The sequence below is a fragment of the Glycine soja genome, chromosome 5, assembly GCF_004193775.1.
Source record: "Glycine soja cultivar W05 chromosome 5, ASM419377v2, whole genome shotgun sequence".
Taxonomy (NCBI): domain Eukaryota; kingdom Viridiplantae; phylum Streptophyta; class Magnoliopsida; order Fabales; family Fabaceae; genus Glycine; species Glycine soja.
Genome location: NC_041006.1, coordinates 25,727,195 through 25,754,471, shown reverse-complemented (window position 1 = coordinate 25,754,471; position 27,277 = coordinate 25,727,195). Strand labels below are relative to the sequence as shown.

General features: G+C 31.6%; 1 protein-coding gene across 1 annotated transcript; it reads left to right on the top strand.

Annotated features, from left to right (window-relative positions):
- Positions 1-6,183: 6,183 nt before the first annotated feature.
- Positions 6,184-7,884, top strand: LOC114412411 (mitogen-activated protein kinase kinase kinase 17-like). Its single transcript, XM_028376304.1, has one exon. It carries the CDS (start codon positions 6,645-6,647, stop codon positions 7,668-7,670), a length of 1,026 nt encoding a protein of 341 aa, XP_028232105.1. The 5' UTR covers positions 6,184-6,644; the 3' UTR covers positions 7,671-7,884.
- Positions 7,885-27,277: the final 19,393 nt, after the last annotated feature.

Here is a 27,277-nt window from a genome sequence, read left to right as displayed (position 1 = left end):
ATAGGAAAGCCCGCTATGGTTGGTAATGCCCAACAAAACCCTTACAACCTTTAGATCTAACCCATACCAAGCAGTACCTCATTTTGCTCAACAAAACATTTACTTTTTAAAAATTAGAATTCAATGCGACTCTTAGACACACATCCTAAAGAGGAATTTTTGAGCTCCCTTAAAGCCTATCCTAATCATTGTATTCCAAGAGGCTTGGGGGTCTTGTATACTAGATGGGTACTCGACTAGGTTGAATACCCAAAGATACCCCTAGTAAAACCTTTAGGACATTGAAGCATAACCTCCAAAAGTACTCAGATATTCAGCCAAGCTGAGTACTTGAGTACTATTGTTACCATATCATCCAAGGTGAACTTCTCTCTAAATTAGTACCCAGGTAATTTGGCTTCGTCAAATGCCTAGATACTCCCAAGACACTTTCTAAAATAGTACTCGAGTATTTAGCTTGGCCAAATACCCAAATACTCTCTTCACTTTGTGACCCAAGGTGTCTTTCCTTCCTTTCCAGAACAGTACTCTAGTATTCAGCTTGGTCTAATACTCGAGTACTCTCATCACCCTATCACCCTATCACCCAAGGTGCCCTTCTGTCCTCTCTAGATCAATACTTAGGTGTTCAACTCGATCGAATACCCGAGTACTTTTCTAACCCTATCACCCAAGGTGCCCTTCAACCCTCTTTGTATCAAGACTCAACTATTCAGCCAAGCCGAATATATGAACACTTATTGTCTCCTCCACTAAGGTGACCTCTAGAATGGTAAGTATTCGGGTACTTGTCCAAGCCAAGTACCTAAATACCTTCACCTCACCATTGTTGCTCATATAAAGGTAAAACTATCTAGATTATCCTAATAACAACCATTATAGGATAATTCAACTCCCTAATGATAATTAGAAAAATATTACCTAAAAAGGTAATCATGAGAAATGGCTCATGATTTAAAGGCCCACTAAGGTATGTACAAATAGCTACGTGAATATCAAGATAAGGACATTGTTGATTCTCATTTAACACTCTCATTTATTGTTCTAGACTGATATCTCACTTGAGCACTGGAGTGCCTTTTGCAAGTACTTTACCCTCTGGATTGTCGAGTGCTATATTGCTGAAGAAAGAGACCCTAAAAAGACATAAGTGAGAAACAAAGTTACATGTTTACCCCATGCAATACATTATAAAAAAAATGTATTTATATTTTTTTATATAAATGTATAATATATTTAAAAAAAATGAGTATATGTTTCATATAATTACAAGAAAAAAATGTATCTATTTGTTTCTTATATTTATATAGATGATCAAATTAGCAAGATAGTAATGTTTTTTTCAGTCTTTGGTAAAAAAATGTTTTTTATTCAATATAGTTATATCTTTTTTATTTATAAAAATATTAGATATATATATATATATATATTAAACTTTGTTTATATTTTTTATAATGTAAAAATTTAATATTTTTTTTTGGTCCCCCTTGAACCAAATTTCTGGCTCTGCCCTTGGTGATATGGATTCCTGTGAATTCATTATGTCAAGGAATATTTTTTATTATCTTCTAACAAACATAGAAATGTATATTCTTATCTCCATATTTCCGAGAATCCAATAAGGTTCCATGAAACAAATGTGTCCTTTTATTTTTCTTTTATTTTTAAGCAATAAATAGGTTTTTAGAGTCATAATAAATATAAGATAAAGTCATTTGTTAAGGATATCTTATATTTTATCCTTTCTACCAATTCTTTATTAAAGCTTATTTCCAATATAACAAAAAATATATATTAAAAAAAAGATATAAAAAAATGTTCAAATTATAATTCATAACCGATAAAAAACAAATAAAAACACAATTTAGAAAATCAAATTATAGACAAAATGGATATATATATATATATATATATATATATATATAATACAACCTGTGAGAATATTTTTTTTACATGAGAACAATTAAATCATGATTAAAAATAATAGACGGTTGAGATTAAAATATTTAAAAGTTTAAATTTAAATCTAATAATATAATCATTAAATCTCTAAAATATTCATTAAACAAATATCATCATAAAATATCTTAATTACTGTTAACTCATCAACATCAGATGACCGTCGACGATGGTGGTGGCGATAGCAACAACGACGATCATGGTGGCAAAGGAGGAGGCAGTTGATAAAGATGGTGGTGGCAGTAACAATCATAGTGGTGACAACAATGACAACAAAAGTCATGGCCAGTGTTACTGGCTCTACCACCCGGTGCTTACGTCATTAAGCCAATAATCATCTGAAAACCCCGATCAAATCATTCTGATCGGATTACATGTTAATTGATTTTTAAAGTTTGAATTTTAAACTTTTCTATGTCTACCGTTTTGAACCAAGTACCTTCCACTTTCCATTTGTTTGCATTGCCCTTAAACCATACTTGATGTAAAATAATAAAAATAATATATTAATATACTTTATGTAGTTCAACCAATGACCCAATGGTCCAACCATTGATCCATTAACCTAGTGGCATCATCGAGTCAATGAGCGGTTCGATTTTAAAACATTGGTCATGGTGGCGAAGGTGGTGATAGTTGACAGCAGTGGTGGTGATTGCTGATGGTGACGATGGTGACGACAATTATTGTGGTGGCAACGACAATAATGATAATGATTGTGATGAGTTAATTGATATATTTTAGAAAGTGATAATTGAGTTTTTTATATATTTGTTTGTTATTTTGTTAATCTTTTAGAAATTTGATGATATATATTAAATTTTAATTTTAAATTTTAAATATTTTAATCTCAACTATATATTATTTTTAAATATTTAAATTTTTAAATTAAAATCTAATATATCATTAAATTTTTAAAAGATTAACAAAATAACAAATAAATATATAAATATCTCAATTAACACTTTTTAAAATATCTCAATTAACACATTACTACAATCACCATCATGATTGTCTCTGTCATTATAATATAAAGATTTTAAACTCTTAGCAACATGAATTATATATAACATTTGATAAAATATAGTGAAAACATGTTAATAACATTTTCAAAAAAAAAATTGTCACATTTTTACTAAGTTAGAACGGTGTTGGACGGAAATTTTACACTTTTCAATGCATAAATGGAAAAGTAATTAAGTTTAACGTGAGTTTAGTTAGATGGAACTATAATCCAACACACATCTAATTTTGAAAGGTTTACTAAGTAACATATAAAATTATTTTTAATCCTAATGCAAGATTTAACTTTGGTAATTTAAATTGTTTAAACCTTGAATACACGTTTGAATAATATATATCACCTGCACGCCCAGCCCCGCGAAATATATAGATGCATGCTTTCCGAGTGTTGGCTGATAATTGAACAAATCCAGTCTATATTTTATTTTCTAATGCAAAACGTGAACCTATTATTTAGATTGGAAACGTGTTTTATTTTTTAATAATTTTTCAGCATATTTTTATCACCTTTCCAATTGAGCAACCTAATTTAGATTGATTTAATTTTAACACCAATAAGTATATACGCCTCGCTGATTTGGCTATCAATAAAGGATCATTATTTATTATTTGATTTGATTTCGAATAAATGGGATACAGACAGGAAACCATTTACCTTTTCAATCCATGCTTTGTATGTTTAGATAGATTTTCAAATAAATAGACTGAATGAGTTGCAGCCGTAAAAAGTTTCCTATGATGATGTTGCACAAATCAAATCTTTAATTCGCATTTCGATCTTCCGATTAAATTAAATAATTTACAGCAGAACAATCACATATTGTGTTTTAATTTATTTGGATGTATTTGTGGCTTAGAAACATTTACTATTCGATTTTTTTATATCCTATTTATATATTGAATCTTGCTTAAAATTAAATGAAAAAAAATCCAGAGTAAAATATTTTAACGTGTAAAATTAAATATATTAATTTTGTTGTAAGATTTGTAAAACATAGTGAAAAGCGGAATTTAATGTTGAACATTGCTGATGCTTTCTTAATTAATTTCGCGTGTATGTGCGGATTTGCACAGAAATTTATGGCAAAAGTATTTGTATTTGAAAATTAAAAAAAATGCATATTTACCTTAAGAAATTCGTTAAGAAAGTTGTAAATTTTTATAATTTCTCAAAGTTCAACACAGATAAAATAATTTACTCATATATCAAAGGCCATAAATAATTTGCTCTTAATATTACTTTTCTTGAAAAAGAAATGATTTTAGAGGCCAGATTGATGTCACCTGTTACCGGATTAATTCAGTGCATGTAATTTCCAACCCATCATCGAAAGCGAGGAAAATTAAAAAGGCCGACGAAAAACCTTTGAGTCGAGCATATTCCAATAAATCTACGAATATTTAAATAGATAGCAATTTGTTGTGTTTATTATTTAAATAAAAAAAGCAATTTGTTAAGTTTGAGCAACTACTTCCTAGCAATTTGTAATAAAAAGGATAAGATTGAGTGACGACAATTCGGAAGCCGGAAGCAGTAGTGAGTATTGTGAAGATCGTGCCCATAATTTTCTGCCCAAAACAAACTCATGATTAATGCAAAACACACCTCAAATAAAATAATAACTACTTCCTCCGTTTTTTTTAACTCCCGGATTTTTTAAATATTTTTTTCCTATTTATTTGTCATTTTCAGATTTTAAGGTGATATAATTTTTTCCTCCCAATTATACCCTTCTCTCCATAAATTATTTTTATATACTCCCAAGTTAGATGATAAATATTTTTAAGTTGAGAATTGTTACGTCTAGATACTCTCAAAATAGCTCGTTGAGATTTAAAGTACTTCTATTAAACAACATTTTGCATCTACTCCCAATACAAAAAACTTAATTCTCAATAATAGAAAATTCAATATTGTTTTTTTTATGAATCTCAATTTTTATTTAAAAGGAAAACATGAAATTGAACCACAAATAACATAAGAATGAAAAAAGATACTCCTAGTTATATTTGCTTGGAAGAAAGAGTTGAAGACTCCTTTGAAAGCATGGAAGTAGAGAGAGTTGAAGATTCATTTGACAGCATAGAAGAAAAAAAGAATTGAAGACTCCTTTGATAGCATTGATGATGATGCTGAATTAGGCTTGCAAGATGACAAAATCATGGAAGAAACTCCTGGTGATATTTGCTTGAAAGAAAGAGTTGAAGACTCTTTTGAAAGAATGAAAGTATAGAGGGAGTTGAAGATTCATTTGATAGCATACAAAAAAAGAATTGAAGACTCATTTGATAACATTGAAGATTATGCCGAATCAAACTTGCAAGATGACAAAATCAAAAAGGAGAAAGTTACAAGGGATTTTGACTTAAATGAAAAGGCAGATTGTGGATTTGATTTGAACAAATTTCCAGAAGAAGATTTTCAAAAAATGATTTTGGACCGTGGTTAGAAAGATGTTGAAATTTTTTCTTCCTAAGTTTTATTGACAGCATTCTGAGTGGCAGCATATATATATTCTGGGTGGGATGGTCTTCAACTTGTGAATTTTTTTTCGGCAAAGTTAAATACTGAAGCTGGATTTTTATTCAAGGCACAAGCTAAAGATCGAATGGTTGTTCGTTTACGCAAAGGGATTTCACGAAATTATAAAGAATGAGAGGTTAAGAAGTAAACCAAAGAGATACTGGAAATTTGAGATAATGGAGTATTAAATAAAAAGAGTAGTACGATGCAGTGGAAATTCAATAAAAAGGAGTATTCGAGAGGTTGTACTGTAAGCCCGAAATTTTAGTTTCTCAAGAGAGAATTTGAAAACGTTAAATGTAGAAATAGAGAATTGATGACAGTTATTCCTTGAATTTAGTGGAAAACAAAGAATTAAAAAAGATAAAATGGAAAATATATTTATAAATTCCCTTCAAATAAAAAATACTTATAACTTTCGTGGTTATTTAATTTTTTACCTTAAACGACTCTTATTTAAAAATCGAAGGAGTATTATTTAGGGCTTAATAATCGCGTAAAAGTTTTCCTACGACCAAAAAAACTACTTATACACGCTTAGATACTCCGATATGATGCGTAAAACGACATAATTACTCAAATCACACGTATCATACACCAAACGAGTCCCTCATAAATAGTTAATTTAGTGTACACATAATTTTACAAATTTTACACGGGCGTATTTACACGTCACTTTCGAAGCAGCGTGATATCTGTCATAAAAGATCTTTCGAAAACGTTCATCTCATCAACCACGTTCAGGAGTGTGGTACGCTAGTTCAGCCAAATTAGGAAAAACAAAAACACTTCTTCTTACTTGGTGAGAAAAATATCCTCGCCTATCACATGCTTCAATCACCCCCACGAATATTTAGCATTTTCGTTGCCCCTTTTTTTTTCTCTTAAATATCTTTTAATAATAATTTTGCCGAGACAGCTTGAGGCTTAGGTCATTGAATATCAACCATATTTCCCGTATATAAAGAACCGTTGCTCATTCTTAGTGGCCACAGTTCACACTTTCTTTCTTTCTTATTGAGTTTTTGGGCTTCTCACTTCTCTCTTTCTATCTTTCTTTCAGACAAAGCCAAATAGGAACACGCTCTCAAACGCAGTGATTGATTTTTGGTAACAGAGTTCAATTGAAATTTGAAACATGGATTGGGTTCGAGGAGACGCCCTCGGGCGAGGAAGCTTCGCTACCGTTAGTTTAGCGATTCCGACTACAAATCCGAATCAGTTTCCGTCTCTAACCGCCGTTAAGTCCGCGGAGGCTCAAACCTCGTGCTGGCTAAGAAACGAGAAACACGTGCTGGATCGCCTAGGTTCGTCGTCTCCGAGGATAATTCGCTGCTTCGGAGACGACTGCAGTTTCGAGAACGGCGTTGAGTACTACAATCTGTTCCTCGAATACGCCGCCGGCGGGAGCCTTGCCGATGAATTGAAGAATCACGATGGCCAGATTTCCGAGCATGAGGCTCGGGAATACACGAGGGCCATCGTGGAGGGTCTGAGCCACGTGCACAAAAGCGGGTTTGTTCACTGCGACATAAAGCTGCAGAACATCCTCGTATTCGGGGACGGAGGTATCAAAATTGCGGATTTCGGGCTTGCGAGGGAGGCAGGGCAGAAACAGGAGAAGAGTGAATGCAGGGGGACTCCGATGTTTATGTCGCCGGAGCAAGCGACCGGCGGCGAGTGCGAATCGCCGGCCGATATATGGGCTTTGGGATGTACAATTGTGGAGATGGTGACCGGGAAACCGGCGTGGCAGGTGGAGAAGGGGGCGAGCATGTGGTCGCTGTTGCTTCGAATTGGGGTGGGAGAAGAGGTTCCCGAGATCCCTAATAATTTGTCCGAAGATGGAAAAGATTTTATTGAAAAATGTTTTATTAAGGATCCTAAGAAGAGGTGGAGCGCAGAAATGCTATTGAAACACCCTTTTCTTATTAATGATGGCACTGTTCCATTTAAGCGCGTTCATGAGTCGCCGAGAAGCCACTTTGATTTCCCCGATTGGGTTTCTAGCGTGACGAATTCGCTTCCCAGTTCGCCGGAATTTCAAGACAAGTGGGATTTTGATGACGGGTTCTGTTCGCCGGAGGACCGGCTCCGGCAGCTTTTGACGGTTAATCGGCCGGCGAGTTGGTCAGAATCGGATGGGTGGAGTAGTGTTAGGTGAAATTGGGGGTTTCCAAGATTGTTCATCACAATCGTTAAAATTTTGATTATATTCAGATTCGTTGATTTTTAATTTTTGTAAATTGGGTAGATATACATACATACATATTCATGATTTGTGAACTGACTTTGATGGAAGAGTTTTAACTTGCGCCGGTTGTGGCGCGTTGTACAGAGGCTGATTCTATAGTATAAATATCATGGTTTTGCTTTTACTCTTGTTTTAGTTTATTCGGGGAACTTGGTTTTGAGCCTTTGAGTTGGTTTTTCATTTGGCTTCCGAGAATCCAAACTGAACTGAGGTTTAGCCATTATAGAAATATGGTAAATTGCTTTTGTCATTGAATTGAGCCTGACTTCACTTAAAGTGAGTTTTTTTTTAATCAATACTTAAAACTAAGGTTTACAATAAAGTTATCTCTCTTGTTTTTTTTTAAAAAAACTTTAAATATAAATTAAATTACATTAAAATTAATTTTAACTAAATTTTATTTTACAAAATTAAGTTCAATCAAATTCTACTCTAATTCATCACCTAACGTGAATTAATTGACTCGTGATTATTCTAATTTAATTAGAAATCTCGAATTTAAATTTTAAATGTATAATTGCGTTAAAATATTTAAAGAGAATTTATGTCTCATAATCATCTCACAAAATTATACAGATTGCTTCCTAGAAGAATATTTGTGATCTATAATAAAAAGAGAGTAAAAAAACTCTACTATAATTCAAACACACTTAAATTTACTTTTACGAGCGTGATGAATGAATTGGGGTGAGGCGCAAGCTCTTGGTTGTAAAAGCGTTGACATGATTATTGAAGGCATGATTACGTACATGTTATGGGGTAAATGAGGTCTAAAACTTTTGTGTCGGTTTAGTCGGCGTCAAACACCCGAAGTTCATATTTTTGGCCTTAACTCTTTGACATATATTCGATGTAAATGGGTAAAGTAATTCAATGATTTGATGTTGGTGGACGCTGTTTTTTTTATTAAAAAAAATTGTTTTTATTTGACTTCGTTGGGTTTATAGTGTGAAATGAAAAAGGAAGTATGGTCTTATGGGAGAACCTGGGCCTTCACGGTGTCGCGTGCCAGCATGAAGGCAGCTCTTACAGCATATGGAAACAGCACGGAATTAATTAATTATAGTGCTAAAGAAGAAAAAAAAAAGGAAACGGAGTTAAGAATTTATCATTTTAATTAATTTGTGTTGGAAAAAAACCCGATCAACCCGTTGTGGAATTGTACCATCTAAATTAATGTCTTGTAAATCTTGTGAATAGAATCACACGTATAGGATTATTAGGTAAGATAGAAAGAAAGGAATCGACCATTACCAAATTGACACAAAACTTTATAGAATTTTGGCAACGTAGGAGTGAGATCAAAGTATTCTAGATTTTCTTCTTATGGGAGAGGGAAGATGCATCAGATCGTAACAACTAGGCCGAAAAGTAAAAGGTCAAATAACAAACTCCCACATTCGTATGTGTGACTTTGTACAAAACGAGAAAAAAGAAAAAGGGGAAAATTATAACACAGCGCATTGTCAGATATTTGTTTGATAAATTGTTTATGAATTATGACAATCTTAATAAGTGTCCTTATAGCACCAACTAAAGAAGTAAAATAAAATAAAAAATTCATTGAGATGCATTAAAATATGCTCTCCTATAATTTAAATTTTAAATGTTTGTTCTTATATAACTTTTAATTAAAACCTTTTATTTTTATTTTTTTAACTAGTGTTTTAAGATACTAGTTAACTAGAAGTATTGTTTATTTTCGGTCATTTAGAAAATCTTTCAAGAATAGTAGAAAAGTAAAAGTCAAGAAGGAAAACCCTGTCTGATTAAATATTAGGTCAATAGGAATTAGGAAAGTAGTCGAGGATCATAAACAATGGCCACGATTTTTCTGGGCACTAAAATATGTTTTTTTCTACACAGCATTAGATACTTAAGCAGTATTATAATGATATATTATATTGTCTAAATTTGTCTCGCCCAGCACAACTTGAGTTAGTTAAGACTTGGACCTAATCTCCGAAGGGATAGCATATATTTATAAGGTATTTAAAATGCATTGCACGTTTTTGTCTTTGAGATTTTATTGGGTCAATATTGAAGTGAAAGCGCTGGGCTTGTCGCTCCTGTTTTATGAAGCACTGGTGTGTTTGGATTACATTTAATTGATTAATAATATTTTTTTAATGATAGTGTATAAAAATCAAATTCATTTTATTTACATTCTCCAAACTATAGTTTAGAATCCACAAATTACAATTCACTAATGCACAAAGAAACTCAAGATTCAAGAGGGAACACCAAAAGCAGTAGCATGCACTTGTAATCAGATACAACAAATAATCTGATACACCAAAAGCAGTAATAACTAATAAGCCCTTGGTTGAGTTGGCGGCAACAGACCTAATTTTGAGCGGGAAAAAACACGGTAGCCCACAAAGCAATAATCAAATAGTCTGTAAAGATTGATCCAATTCGAAGCACTGTTGAACAAGTCCATGTGAAAGATGGGCCACATAAGTCTGTGTACGATAACTCTTTGGTGTTCCTCAATTTGTAACACTGAACTAAGTGTATCACATGTATGTTTCTCCATCTAATTTTGATCTAACCACTCTTTTAAAAAAAATATACTTATAATTATTATTGGAAAAAAAGCATTAAATCCCCTTAAACTTTATTTCTTTTGCAAATACACATAATAAATTTTAATTTTTCTTAATTAATCTTTAAATTTTACTTCTTTTACAAATAGACAGCATGAACTTTAAAGAAGATGTACAATATTCTTATGAAGTACACGATTAACATGATTGAAAATCAACATAGGAAATACGAAATCACTTGTAATTATACTTTAAAGAAGTTTATTAGTTTTTATGTCTTAAGCTATCGTTAATTAGTTGTATGTTTAAGTTTCTTTTTAATTAATTTTTTTATTAGTTTAGTAGTTTATTTTTTATGTACTAATATCAGTATGCTGTAACACATTTTCAATTAGTTGAATGCTGAAGTTTATTTTTAATTATGAAAGTTATTTGTTAATCTATAACTGTTAAGAGACTGTTAAAAATCTAGCCATTAAAAAATATCCATTAAAAACTAATCGTAAAAACTAGTCGTTATTGATGATACTATTTAATTGTTTAGTTTCATTTTATTCATGCACACCGACCTTCTTCTTCATACTTCTTGTGTCTTTTTTCTACCCTTACTCACTCTAAAATGGCTCGAAATTCTGACTTCAATAGAGTCTGACAAAAAATTGTTGATGAAGCACTTGAAGATAATACTAATGAAGAAATCATGAGATACTTACACTAGTTGCAACAAGTAGAGAGCATCAACTGGCCCAGACGAATAAGAAGAAACATAAATTGCAATCGTGAAGACGGACATAGTCGTTTGAAGAATGACTACTTCTATGAAAATTGCATATACACAGAGAGTTAATTTCGATGGAGGTTCCGAATGCAAAAGCAGTTGTTCCTTCAAATTGCAGACGCTCGCAATAATTGTTATTCATATTTCCAAATGAGATCTAATGCATCTGGTAGAAGGGGTCTTTCACTTTTGCAGAAATGCACTACAGTAATTTGTATATTGACATACAGATCACCTATCGATAGTGTGGATGAGTATGTTAGAATCGGCGAAAGCACTAGAGTTGAATGATTAGAAGCTTTCGAAAGGGTGTGAACAATATATTTGGAGACGAGTATCTGAGAAGGCCTAACAACAATGACATCAATCACCTACTATAAATTCGAGAGGCACATGGGTTTCCAGGTATGTTGGGTTCTTTTGATTGCATACATTGGAAATGGAAAATATTATCCAGTTGGCAAGGCCAATATTGTAGAGGTGATCATAAAAAACCCACAATAATACTTGAGGCTGTCGCGTCATAAGATTTATGGATTTCGCATGCATATTTCAAAGTTGCATGTTCAAACAATGACATTAATGTGTTAAATCAATCTCCTATGTTTAATGACATTTTATAAGGTTGAATTCCTCCAGTGAAATTTACTACTAATAGAACCATTACAATTAATAGAGCCATATCTTGCAGATGACATTTATCCTAATTGGGACACGTAAGTTAAGACCATCCCAATGCCATAGGGAGAGAAAAAAAAAGTTATTTGCAAAATGTCAAGAAATGGCAAGAAAGGATGTGGAGAGAACATTTGGTGTGCTTAAATCTCATTTCACAATTATATGTGGTTCATCGCGTAATTGGCAAATGGGTACCATGAAGAACATAATATTGTCATGCATTATATTGCATAATATGATTGTTGAAGATGAACGACATACTTAAAATGGTACCATTGATGTTGATTATGATCATATTGACAAAGACATTTCAAACATTGACGTATCTCATGGTGCTCATCCCGACTTTGTTGCATACCTGCAAGCAAGGCGTTATATGCATACAAGAGGAGTTCATCAACAACTTCAAGTAAACTTGGTGGAGCATATTTGGGAACGTTTCGATGGCAATAATGATGCAATATAATTTTTCTTGCTTAATGTCGATGCTTGTATTTTTTCTATCAATGTTATGTATCATCATAAGTTTAAATTATCTTCATAGATAAATATTTTAGTCATTCATATATTTCCTATTTTTTGTGTTAATTTTTTTGTAATAAAATATATAATTAATTAGTTTTAATTATTTTAAAATAAATTATACATAAATATTAGAAGGTGAGTCCATTGCGGAACCTACAAAAAGTGGTTTAAGATTACAAAGATTGATCTTTTATTGGAGCAAAAAGTTAGAGAGATCTCCAAGTTGGCTAAGATTATAAAGTTTGATCTTCTATTGGAGATGCTTTATATGATCTCGTAAAATCTTAGTATCTATTTTCAACTCTAGGACCTCCGTAATAAAAAAGAAATTGTATTTTACTATGCACAAAACGAAAAAGAAGGATTTAAGCCAATAATTTGTTTGTATTTACCACAACGACAACCTTAGGGATTAGGAGGATTTGTTAAGAACAAAGGCGGTGGACATTGTTGTTAAAAGACTAATTTTTTTCATTGTTATAAAATACCCAAAATTCGTTTTAATTCCTATAAAATTTGTTGTTCATTTCTCGTTCTCGTAAAATTAAATTGACTTTTTGACCTGGAGTAGGCTCAATTTGAATTGAACCTATGTGGTGGTCAGTTGTGCAACACATGTCAAGGCTTTTTTCACGTGTCACTCCCTTATTGGCTACTCCCTCCACTGCCTCATCCAACACGGGCCTTCTCCTTTGTTCCCACCATCTTCTTCCTTGTTGGTTTGGGTGTTGTTATGGTGGATTTGGTAAGTGCGAAGGTTTGGTTTTGCTGCGGCCGACAAAGGTTGATGGTGGAGGTTTGTGGTGGTGGTGCGTGCTGCATGCAATGGATCTGGTAAGTGTAACGATTTGGGTGCCCAAGGTACCTTGATGACTGCTTCCTTTGCTATGACAACTACTCGTTCTTCCGTGAGAGCGTGGGCACCACTTGCTATATTAGTAGACACCAATTGCCCGGTTAAGGAAAAGACAAGGGCGAACGAGTGGCAACGACGATGGTGAACATGACGAAGGGCACGACAAAACACGGGTTTGGTTTGATGGTGGTGTTTGGTGATGGAGGTGGTTTAGTGGTTTTGATGGTGTTTGGTGATTTTATTGGTGGCTATTGTTGTGTTTGGTGATGGAAATTGATTTTAAATGACGAGATCAAAGTGCTAGTTATTCTAGTTTGTTCTTATTTCGAGGTTGTGTTTTACATATCAACATGACCAATAAGCATATCACTCTTTCAACTTTTGCTATTTGGTGGTGCACAGAGGAGGTTCTCAACATGTGATCCTAAGGTGTGTGAATCAAGTGATTGGTGGATGGCTTGTTCAAAAATATTTAGGGGATTTATCAAGTTTAAATAATCAAAGCCTAACTCTTATATTGTATACTTGCAGCATGATGTGTTTTGGTTTGAGAGGTATTCACATAATCCGATCTCGGTTTCGGAGAAAGGGATTTCTTGAAAAGAGAAAAAAAAATTCCTACAATTTGTGGTAGTTTTTAATCATTGTTTTTTTAAAAAAAAAAAAATCTTGTAGTTTGTGATAGTTTTTAACCCCCACAAATTTCATTTTAAAATTTAAATTAAAAAAATGTCATGTAGGTTCAGATTCGTAAAAATCTAGTTATAGGCCTAAAAGTCCTACATTTTAATTTTGCAAAAATGAAAAATGAACAAGTTTTTTTTTTTTTTTTGCAGGGACTAAAACCAAACTTTTGGTATTTTTTAGGAAGGAATAATATATTTTAGCCTTATTAAAATTTAGATCCTTCTTAGAATTGGAAGAGATATGAAATCTTGTAACTCGAGGATCATAACTCGGATTGTAAGATCCTACCTTCTCAAACTTAGAATAATTATATATAATACTATTATTCTTTAATTTATTATATCATATTTTATGCTTTTTGGATTTATTATTATTATTTATTTTATTATATTATATATTGTATCTAAATAATTTATTATATTTTTATTACTATTGTATTTTATTACTTTGTATATGATGTGTTTTTACATTAAAAAAACAACAATGAAAAACAAAGAAACTTAATTGGCTTGAAAATAAGGCCTGGTGAAATAAATCAGAACAAAAAATAAAAGAAAAAGAAAAATGATTGGCCAATTCTCTGAAAACGGTGAAATCCTATCAATTGTTAGCTTCTTCTACCAAACGCTAGCTAGCTTTCGCTGACGCGTTGTTGTTGTGATGTGCTAACAACAAAAATCCGGTGAAGCCCAATGGTGTCACGACAACTTGATTTAGTCCACAATGGATGTCTAGAGGTCAGAAGTCGCAAGTCACAAAGAGGGTAGAAGAGAAGAAAGGGGATGCATAATTCAAAAACTGATTTAAACAGGGTTATAAAAGAATTGGTCCATTTTTTGTTTAATTTTTTGCCTCGCAGGGGATCACCGATCCCATGACTTTGAGTGGAAGATCGAGATCTTGGTGCGATCTTACGAGGTGGATTGTGATTTTAACAACCATGACAGTGGATACCAAGGTTAGGAAGAAATCAACAACAAATCTTGGTTCACACTATGCAGCAACGGTGATAGTTTTCAACCTTAACCTCAATACATTGTGGTAATTTGAGTGTGGGAAATTAGCCTTCCAAGTGCCATCAACAACATTATTCATTAGAAGTGTCATCCCAAAAGAAAGGCATTTCAAGATCAAATGACTAATCCAAAACTAAAAATAGATCACTTCATATTAATTAACCCAAAATAATCAATTTATAGTTTTAGATTAGTCAATCCGTAAACTCACACCTTTATATGATACTTATGGATTGACAAATTTGGAATAGGTGTGAAATGTCAAAATATTTGTAAAGGTAAAAATCACAAGAAGGAAAGTCAAATTATAATATTAAATTTTTGCAAGTTTTTTTTTTAAAATGAAACTATTGTCTATATATTAAAACACAAAAAAAAAGCTAACAAACTTAAAAAAAACATTTTCTCCAAGGAACAAAAATAACCTACAATTAGTATAAAATAGATAAAGAAAGCAAGCATATGAACATAAAAGATTTATACTGGTTTATCTCTAACCTAAGCATAATGTATTTTTCTCTCATGATACAAGGTGTTTTGAGAGCTTTTTACAACTTAAAAAAGTTTACATAAGAGAGCTTGAAGGTAAGAGAGAATAAGAATTAGTATAAAATAGATAAAGAAAGCAAGCATATGAACATAAAAATTTATATTGGTTTATGTCTAACCTAAGTATAATGTATTTTTCTCTCACGATACAAGGTGTTTTGAGAGCTTTTTACAACTTAAAAAAGTTTACATAAGAGAATTTGAAGGTAAGAGAGAATAAGAATTTCACATTGATGCATTCTTCTAACATTAACTCTTCAAAGCTTCTGGTATTTATAGACTTCTTCAACAAGTAGTCGTCTTTAAACAGTCTTCATTTTGCGTTTGATATTGCATATGAAGAAGGTATTCGTTGGTGCATTAAATGCACATGCACTCAATGCTGATACACCACTCTGCTTATCTTCCTTGAGTCACACTTCTACAATAGGCTTCAATAGTCATAGTGCATAGTAGGTCTGATAATAATAAGTGTAGCAGTTGACATGTCTTTTAATGAGAAGAGAGAGGTTGATCTTGATTGTTCTCTCACTTTCTTCACCTCAACCGATTCTAGAAGGGATGTTGGAACATTCTTTGCAAATAGAATCATAGACACAAAGCATTAACTCAGTCTTAAGTGCTTTAAAAACTTGGCGTTTGTCTACTATCGTCTTATCGATTAGACACAGATACAATATTATCGTTTGTATGTATGTAGGTCACAACTTTTAAACTTGAAATTTATTTGCATCAAGACAAAATTATTGAGGGTCCTGATTGTATTATGACTCAATAATATCTATTTAAAAAAAAAACTTACTAATCGAAAAATCCAGAACCAATAAATTAAGATGCACTAGTATGGATTAATCAATCCGTAATACAAAAAATCTATTTCGAAAATATCAAATCTCAGAAAAAAAAATACCTTTTCGAAAGAAGGGATGGGAACTTGATTGCAACTTGATGGTGGCATTGATCTATGGTCGTGGTGGTCTACGGTGGCAATGCTTTGTGGCAACATATAGGATTAGGGTTCATGGAGAAAAAAGAAGAGAGGAATAGGGGAAGTAAGGGTATTTTTGGACTTTAGCTTTGTTTTAAAATTAATAAGAGGTGTAGGATGAGATTAATGAGGTGTAGGAAGAATAAGTCCACTGGTGCCTCAACGAAAAAAGAAACTTATATATAATTTATAATTTTTTCAGTTACTTGTACTCATATTAATATATTATAGGTTTATAACTTGATAAATACTTTATACTTATAGCATGACAACACAAATTATTATAACCTAAGATCCAAAATTGTATATATAATTTAATCATAATTTTACTCATTTTTTTATACAAAAATACACTAAACTTTGAACTTAAAATATTGTCCAAATTACTTAAATTTCTCGCAACTAAGCGGAATTAAATGCTATTTATGTTATTTATTACACTCTCCAAACCATAATTTGAATTTTAAATTGCAATCCAATCACGTACAAAGAAACTTAACATTCATAATCGAAAGAAGAAAAAAAACATGCAAGATTCAAGAAGCGTTAAAACTTAAAAGCAATGATGTGTACTTGTGCAGATGAATCAACCCTTGGTAGAGTTAATAGAAAAAAAGTAGCTTGAATATGTTTTTGTTCATGTAAATTAGTAATTTTTTATTTTTATATGTGTAATTTTTTTTTTAATTTTTGTTCTTACAAATTGACACTTTTTCAACTTTGTTTTTGTAAAAAAAAAATTTCACTTTTAGTCTTTGTAAGTTTGTATTTTTTTATTTTAATCCCTTTAAGATTTCAATTTTTTATTTAAAGTCCATATAATTCACACTAATAAGAATTAAAAATGATACTAGAATTAAAAATGATCAAAATAATTTACCTAAATCAACATTGGAAAAGTACAAACCTATATGGACGATAAATAAATAAAACTTTTTAGAGGGATCAAAATTAAAAAAATACATATTTACAAAAAGCAAAAACATATGTAAGAAAAAAATCCAGCTTTTAGCCTGAAGAAACATGGTATGGGTAGCCATAATAAAGCAACAGGCAAATAAATTGTGGGAATTGTTTGGGGCACCCAACAATTTTTGAAAAATGCTAAAAATACCCTTATGATATTTTGGGTTGTAAATAGTAGGTTAAATTTTTCATTTCTGTAGTGTCATTTTTTTCGTAAAATTTTCGTAACTTAGTGTAAATTGCTTCTGTTAAAGACGATTTGAAAACGTATTTGGTCTCCGGTGGTGTATGTGCGTTTGTGAGAAGTATACGATGAATTTTGGTCAATTTCCATCGTCGAAAAAGGAGAGGGGTGCAAAAAAGAATTTGCCATACGTATGGATAGAGGAGTGCAAAAAAGAATGACGTACGTACAGATTGTCAATCCGTATGATTCATATGGATTGTCAATCCGTATAAATCATTTTTAATTTTTTTCTTTTAAATTTTACAATGATAAATTAAATCAATTAAAAAAATTTAATTCAGTTATTGCTTAAAGCAAATCTATTAGAAAAATTTAATTCACTTATTGCTTAAAACAAATCAATTAAAAAAATTTAATTCAGTTATGGCCATAGGATTACAAAATTTTGCAATGATAAAAGAAAACAATTTAAAAAATATTTTAATGATTAATTTAGTAATTGGTTAAATTTAACAATGATAAAAAATTTTCATTTGGTCATTAATTAAAAATAATTTATTTCAAAAACATGACCAAATTTTTTCAAAAACAATGGGATAATATTATACATGATAAATAACTATTATATATAAGAACATTGTTGCAACAAATTTAGAATCAACACATGATAAAATAATTATTATTATATAATTAAAATGTTCATAACAATTAAAATGTTCAAAATCCTAAATTGTTCATAAACACGACCAATAGAGCACACGGTTAACATTGGGATCAATGAATTCAAAAACTATTTCCATGTCAGCGGTCAACGACAAGGTCTCGTAGAAATGTTTCCATCCGGCTCCAATTTTAAGTGTCTTCCTATAATGATTGAACACGCACGAGCCGACATTCTGCAACGTCCTCCAAGTGCAAATGCGTCCAACCTTTGTCTTTAAGAAAATAATACATGTTACTTGGAACGTCCTGACAAATAAAGAAATGTTATGTCAACAATTTATGTTATGAAATTTAAAACTTGAAAAATAAAGAAATGTTGACAACTAAATTAGGAAGTTGCTTACTAGACTACTACAAGTAACTTTCTGGTCAGTGAGATAAACTTTGAAGGTGACAGAACCTGACACTTGATGGTATAAAGAGTGTCATCTTGGGAATGATCTTGGTAGGCAACTGGTCTTGAATATGGTAAGAAAAAATGCACTGCTACCATAATGATGCAAGGATACTAGATGATTTCCGGTCAATTGGTAAAAATCTCGTAGTGCTGTCCACCCTACTACAATGGCTGGTTGGTCCAAATCTTTGTTGTACACAACATTATGATAATTTCCGTCTTTGTCAACTAAATGTCATACACCGTCCAGTACGTCATTCCACTTGACAACATATACCTTACCAACTTTATCGAAAATCTACATGTCATATCACAAAATAAGGTTGGTTAGTTTCAAGAAATAACAGAAAAATCAAATGTTAATTAAATCAAAATGAACATGACCTGGTCCCTAGCATGAATGGTCTAGAAAAAAGCCTATGGTGGAGCCGCGACATTCTGCATCATATTTGCCAATTCCCTCCATTCCCCGTGCTCTTCAATTGTTAATTCTAACATGATTAACATTCAAACAATTAACATGTATTCAAGCACAAAACAGAATTAACATTCAAGTAACTATATGTTAATTCTTACTAGACACATTCGCAAGAAGCTGTTCTCATTGAGGCTGGTCCAACATGATGACGACGTACGAGAGCATGATATTCTGAAATATATTTGACAAAATAATATTTTAGTATTTTTGTTCTACTAACATTTTCCTGTTTCTAATCTTATTTTTTTTTCTGAAATCTAATGTTTGTTTTAAAAATCTAATCTAAATTGTAATATAATCCTACTAACATTTCTTAGATGAACTGAATAAATAAATAAATTATTCTTAAAATCAATAATAAACAAACTAAAATGAATATAAATATTTTTCATTATTCCTATTTTTTTTCTAAAAAAATGATTTAAAAAAAAAAACTCTTACAAATTAGCAATCTGTATGAGCCATACGAATTGTTAACCCATAAGACAAGAATTTTTTTTTTTAAAAAAAGCCATACGGATTGGCAAAAGCTATACGGATTGGCAATCCGTATGACAATTTTTTTTTATTTTAAAAAAAACCATATGGATTGCCAATCTGTATGACAATTTTTTTTTAAAACAAGCCATTCGGATTGGCAATCCTTATGGCTTTTAACTAACAAAAACCACAATTTTTTTAAAAAATCATATACGAATTGACAATCCGTATGGTCTATACGGATTGTTGATCCGTATGGATCATACAAATTACGAATCCGTATGATCCATACGAATTAACAATCCGTATAGACCATACGGATTGATAATCCGTATGCCTCATTTTCGCAGAACACCGAGAAAAACACAGTGAACACATGCAGAAAATGCCAATAAAGGAGAAGACAAACGCAGTGAACACCAAGAAAAACACAATCAATAAGGAGAACAAGCACTAACAACCACAAACAAACAACAACAACAAAAGAAGAATGATAAATTACCTCGAAGGAGAAGAAGAAGGAAGAAGCAGCAACAACACAACACGATCACGACAACAGTAACAACACGAACAACAACAACAACGGAACCACGAACAACACGGTCACGGAGGCACGGAACGAAGGAATGAGGAAGGAGAATAGAGAAAGGAGGAAGAGCACAGAAAAAAAGGTTGAATAGTGACTCGTACAGATGAGTCACTATTTGGCTTTTATAAGAAAGGGTGAAGGGCATTTTCGCCCTTTCACCCGGGTTACTGGGTGTCCCAGCAAAAACGCTCGATGCCGCAAGCAACATCCATAAATTGTTCCAATTAATTCGATTCAGAGCAATGTTGAACCAGTCCATGAGAAAGATGGGCCACATAACTATGTGACCCACAAAAAATCTATGTGCGATATAGTCGGTTCTTAGTGAATATGTAACATTGTACCAAGGGCAGTACAGGTATATAACATTTCATGGTCTTTTAATCATATCCAGCCTTTGACAATACATATATTTGTAATTTTTTATAACTTAAAAATTATTTTAGATTTTACATTTTAAGTTGTTGTATAATAACACATGCATTCATTTATTTCTTCCCCCTCCATAAAATTTCTTCATTCCTAAACTTTCAAGGCAAAACGTTCATAACATTATTTTAAGACACTTGCGGTTCATTTAAAATAAATTCTGAAAAAAATAAAAATAAATTATGAGACATCGTAGTACATATTATTCTTAGACAGTTGAACCTGTTTTTTTTTATATTGATGATAATTTTAAACTTCATTTTATTTTAATTCATTACTGTATATATTATATAATATTAAAAATATATACTTCAAATCAATAGTGTGATCTACGATTTTTCTGAATTCAATAACCGGCCTATTAAAATTAATAGACTTAATTATTTTTTAGTCCACCAAATTAGGTCACTATTCTTTTATCCTCCAAATTTAAATTTACTTTCTTTAGTCTCAAATTTTTTGATTTTTTTTATTCCTTCTTCACATAAGCAATTAGTGCGGACCGAACAACGATTATTAGATTTGAAATTTGTGCTATTTATATCCCCACAAATTGCAAAAAGAAAATGAAAATATAAATGCAAAAATGAGTCATTGGCAGTATTATTTTCTAATTTTCCTTTCCTTCTTGCTTGTCTTTCATAGTTAAGAATCTGAACGCAAAAATAAACATCTCATCCTCGGCAAATTTCCCCATTTGGTCTCCTTTTGCAAACTTATTCCCCAAATGGGGCCGTTTTGAAAGAATTTCTGGCATGGTGTTGTTTTGTACGTGGTTTGCATGGATTTTGCATGCAAAACGCAACCTTCATTGGCGACATCGTGGGCAACAGACACGTGGATGGCAACCCGCTGCTGCTGCTGGCGATTTCAGGTTGAGGAGCGTCCCGCCAGTGAAGCTGGCGATTTCGAGCCTGTGCTGAAATCGCAGCTTTGACTGGCAATTTCCAAGGCTACGAGTTGTAGGGTGCAGAGGCACAGAAGCCACAGAAGCCATTTCCGAGGCTTTGAACGGAGCTGCAGCTGCAGGGAGTCGCCAACAGGACCTGCGACTTGGTGAGTTCTCGAAACCGCCAACAGGAACTGCGGTTTGCTTTGCTTAAATCCCCCCTTTCCCCCGTAGACCATCACGCGAAAAAAAAAAGGCAGGAAGAACGTGAGTTATTCGTGTGTGTTAGAGGATCCAGCAGAAAAGAAAAAGGAAGAACGTGGGTGTTTGTTGCTGTTGGTGTGTCTTAGAGCATTCAGCTAAAAAGAAAAAGGAAGTTAGAGGAAGCTGTTGGTTCTTAAGTTTCAAAAGCTTTCTCCCAAAACAAATTCAGTTATAGTAAGTTTGTTTAATTAAAATTTTATTTTATTTATATTCTGATTATAATTAGTAATGTATGTTATTAGTTTTGTATCTTAAGTTAGTTTTAGTTAGAAATAGTTTTGTGCAATAAATTTATTTTTAGTTTTAAATAATATTAGGTTTAGTTAAATATATTTATTTTATTTGTATTTTGATTATAATTAATAATGTATGTTATTAGTTTCCTATTTTAAGTTAGTTTTAGTTAGAAATGATAAATTAAGTTTAGTTTGATAATTATAGTTTTGTACAATAGATTTATTTTTAGTTTTAAATAATATTAGGTTTACGTTTAGGTTTAGTTAAATATATTTAAATTTTGTATGCTAATTTAGGTTTAGTTTGATATAAATTTTTTATGTTAGCTTACGTTACATTAGTCGTATGTTTAGTTTAGTTTTAGTGAAATATATTTAAATTTTGTATGGTAATTTAGCGATACATTATATAAATTTTTGATGATAGATTATGTTAGATTAGTTTTGTATGATAGATTAGTTTTCTATATGAGATTTATATGATATTAGGTTTAGTTTTAATTTTGTATATATATTATGTTAATTTTTTTTGGTAAATATATATATTACGTTATATATTAGATTACATTAAATATATATATTATGTGAAGTTATAGTTAGTTAGTTTTTGTAGGTAAATATATATGTTACGTTATATATTACATGATATTAAATATATATATATATATATATATATATATATATATATATATATTACGTTATATATTTATATTTAGTTAGTTTTATTTTTAAATGATAATCTATGTTATTTATTTAAATTTATGTTTACTTAGTTTTAATTAAAAATGATAAATGATGTTATTTTAAAAAAAATTGTGTTAGTTAGTTTTAGTTTGAAATGCTAAATTAGGTTTAATTTGTTAATTTAAATTATTTAGTTTAGGTTTAGTTTTAATTACATATATTTAAATTTGCTATGCTAGGTTAGTTATATAATTTTGTATATATATTATATAAATTTATGGCTATATATATATATATATATATATGATGTTATTTTTTTAAAAAAAATTTGCATGTAATTTATTTTATTTACGCAATAGATTTAAATAAATTTTTTAAATTTTGTTATATATTTAAATAAATTCTTTATATATTTTGTTATTTATTAAAATTTAAATTGTGTGGGATATATAATTAATTATTTTATTGTAAATGTAGTTAGTTTTATTTCTTTATAACTAATGTATAAATTATTATGTGAATTTATTGTATTATTATTTTTTTTTTTGCAGTATCAATGGCATCTTCGTCATCATCTTCATCAAATATTAAAATTAAGTCTGGTCCGATTGATGGAGACGTACTATGGATGCAAGCTAAACATGTTTCAGAACATGTTTGGAACGGAAAAGAAGACCGCAAATTACACATAAGACGAGCTGTCCCCACGTATCAAGGGGAAGAAGAAATTCCAGAGGAAATTATTCCTCTTCTTCGGCAATGCGGTTTTTATTGGATAATCAAGATGGGCTATTTAAAAATAAATGCTTCATTAATTACTGCTTTGATTGAAAGATGGAGGCCCGAAACACATACATTTCACATGAGATGTGGAGAGTGTACGATTACTCTTCAAAATGTCTCAGTATTATTAGGTATGCGTGTTGATGGGGCACCATTAATTGGTCAAACGAATCTGGATTGGGCTGAATTGTGTGAAGAATTATTGGGAGTCAGACCACAAGAAGGTGAACTCCAAGGCAGTGTCGTTAAATTAAGCTGGCTGTCTCATCATTTTTCACACATCAATAACCATGACAGGAATGTAGAACAATTACAAAGGTTTACTCGTGCATGGATTCTTAGGTTCATAGGAGGAGTCCTATTTGTTGATAAAAGCAGCAGCAAAGTTTCCCTACGGTACCTACAATTTTTACGTTCAATTTTTACCTATCTAAGGAAGGAATAACTACCATTCATCTAGGAAGAAAGATTACATTCAATTTTTCTACTAAACCCATTTCAAGAAATATAAATTTCATAGAAAAGAAAATTAGCCAAATCAATTTCTTTAAAGAGGAAGTCTCTTTTAATAATATTCAAAAACAATTGGAAAAACCCCAATTAAAAGAAAAAATCAATCTCTGTTACAACATATTCAATCAACCATTTGTTCCGACTTGACGCATGCATTTTGGAACAGGAAAAAACATATCGTCGATCTCCCTTATGAGAAAGACTTTAGGGAAAAACAAATTCCCACAAAAGCTAGACCAATTCAGATGAATGAAGAACTTCTTCAATATTGTCAAAAGGAAATAAAAGATTTACTTGATAAAGGTTTAATTAGAAAGAGCAAAAGCCCATGGTCTTGCGCTGCTTTCTATGTCAATAAACAGGCGGGACTTGAACGAGGTACACCTCGTTTAGTGATAAATTATAAACCGCTAAATCAAGCCTTAAAATGGATTAGGTACCCTATTCCAAACAAAAAAGATTTACTCAATAGATTAAATTCTGCAAAAATATTTTCCAAGTTTGACATGAAATCTGGATTTTGGCAAATCCAGATACAAGAATCTGATAGGTATAAAACTGCTTTCACAGTACCTTTCGGGTAATATGAATGGAATGTTATGTCATTCGGTCTGAAGAACGCCCTTTCAGAATTCCAAAAAATCATGAATGATATTTTTAATCCTTATTCAAAATTCGTCATTGTCTACATAGATGATGTTTTAATTTTTTTCCCAAAACATTGACCAACATTTTAAGCATCTACAGACCTTTATCCACATCATCAAACAAAATGGTCTGGTAGTCTCCAAATCAAAAATCAATCTTTTTCAAACACGAATTAGATTCCTTGGTCACAATATACATCAGGGTACAATCATTCCAATAGACATATCAATAGAATTTGCCAGCAAATTCCACAACCAAATTTTAGACAAAACCCAGTTACAAAGATTCCTTGGTTGTCTAAATTATGTAGGAGAGTTTGTACCATACATAAACAATATTGTCAAACCATTACATGATAGGTTGAAGAAAAATCCACCTCCTTGGTTTGACACTCATACCCAAGTTGTCAAAGATATCAAACTCAAAGTCCAATCCATAAAATGTTTGTATCTCCCAATTCCACAGGCATTCAAAATCATTGAAACATATGCATCCGACATTTTTTACGGTGGTATCCTCAAACAAAGAGTCCATACCCAAGAAAATGTCATTGCATATACATCAAAGCATTGGAATTATGCACAATTAAAATATTCAACTGTTAAAAAAGAAGTTTTAGCAATTGTTTTGTGCATATCCAAATTTCAATATGATTTACTAAATCAAATTTTTTAAATAAGGGTTGATTGTAAACAAAACAAGAACTTTCTATGAGTTCATATTGATAGACTCAAACTCAGTATCTATCAAGCATTTCAAAGACCCAAAAAATCCATCTTTAAACACCCATTTGGCAATCCAAATTTTAAAGGTCATGAAACCTAGACAATTTGGATCCAATTTAAATCAAACCAAAAAAAATTTTGTACCCTTTGATCCTATAGGTTACACCTATTAGGATTATATGGATGCCTAGACCAAAGTATTCTGGCATCAAAACATCAAACTTAAACATTCATGGCTTATTTATTTTAAGACTAACACAATCTATAATTTTCCTAATTGGTTTCTTCAATGGTGGGACTTTTTTGGCCCAATTCCAGAAATTTTCCCAGAACAAGTCCAACAAGGATATACCTAATTCAAGAAGTTGTATAATTCCCAGGAATCATGAATTCCGGCGGACTTAAATTTTTTTTTCTAGTTTTGCTTTATCCTGGATTTTCTCCTAGCAATACTTGTACAATAAAACTAAAGGAAACAAGAATTTCCCATCACTTCACCGACATGCCTTTGCCAAGTGGTGGACACAATTTGATGCATCCAAAGCTGAACCAGAACAAGTCAAACTCTGGTTCAAAGACTCAAACTCAGTATCTATCAAGCATTTCAAAGACTTTAAAGATCCATCTTTAAACACCCATTCAACAATCCAAATTTTAAAGGTCACGCAACCTAGACAATTTGGATCCAATTTAAATCAAACCAAAAAATTTTATGTACCCTTTGATCCTATAGAAAACAGACTGTTGAAAGCAGCTGATCCTGAGACTTCGTTATTCCTTAATCAGAAGTCTCAACTAGCTGCGCTCCTAGCAAGCTCCAGATCAAAAGAAAGTCTGGCCAAAAATCTGAAAGAAGTCTTACAACTTTTGCAGCAAGAAAAAGATGAAGCCTCTTCCTCAAAGAAGGAAGAAACTAATTCTTCAGAAGAAGATGATCCTTTCTACCAAAACAAGGATGACTGTTTTGGTATTTCATTAAATGATGATTAAATGTAATTAACATGAACTGTATAAATAGTTCCGATTACAAAATTGGTTCTGTAGCAATAGTAAAATTATTGGCTATATAAGGAGTCCTCGACTCATTTGTGAGGCACCCTTCAGATAGTCATTTTTCAGGTTTTAGAGAGAGAGACTCTGCATAAGAAACAATCTTTGTAAGCTTTTCTTTCAATTTCAATAAAGCTCAAGTTTTCTTCTTTCCATATTTCTCCTCCCTCTTGACTGATCCTGTGTGGCTCTGCCGTTGCTTCAGTTTCTTCTCTTCTCCCTCCTCACAAATTCTATTCGGCTCTGTCGTCGTTTCGATTTCTTTTAATGTTTATTTTATTTTAATTTCATTTACAATTTTCTATTTTCGTTTTTAATACTTTCTGTTACAATTCATTCTCATTTACTGCATTCTTACTTCTCATTTGTCCGCTGATCCCACTTCGCTGATCTCTAGTATCAGCGGAGTGAGATATTATCTGTGTGTATGTGTGTGTGTTGTGGTGAGTCGTCCACTGAAGATAAAATTGATATTTAATGAAGATCAATATAGTTGTCCAATGACTAGATAAAAGAGTGTTCTTAAAACAAATTTTCAAATAAACATTTGATGTTAAAAAGGTGATAGAAATTGTTATAAGAATGCTCAATAAACTATTATGTCCAGTTCTCCTTCACTCACTAGTAAAGGGTTCCACTAATCAAAACTTGATTATAAAACAAGTATTCTAACTTGCCACTCCTAGCTTTTACAAGTAATTTTAATACCACTTTTGATACCTTGAAAGCTTCCTAGATGGAGATGGCCTTTTATAGACTTCAATGAAGGATCTGTTACGGGATCAACGTCGATTCCTTAAAAAACCGTTTTCTCACATTGAAGGATAAGGTGACGTGTCATGCTTTGATT

What these genes read in the sequence shown, in the direction of transcription:
- LOC114412411 (XM_028376304.1), top strand. Translation starts at nt 6,645, where the DNA reads ATGGATTGGGTTCGAGGAGACGCCCTCGGGCGAGGAAGCTTCGCTACC.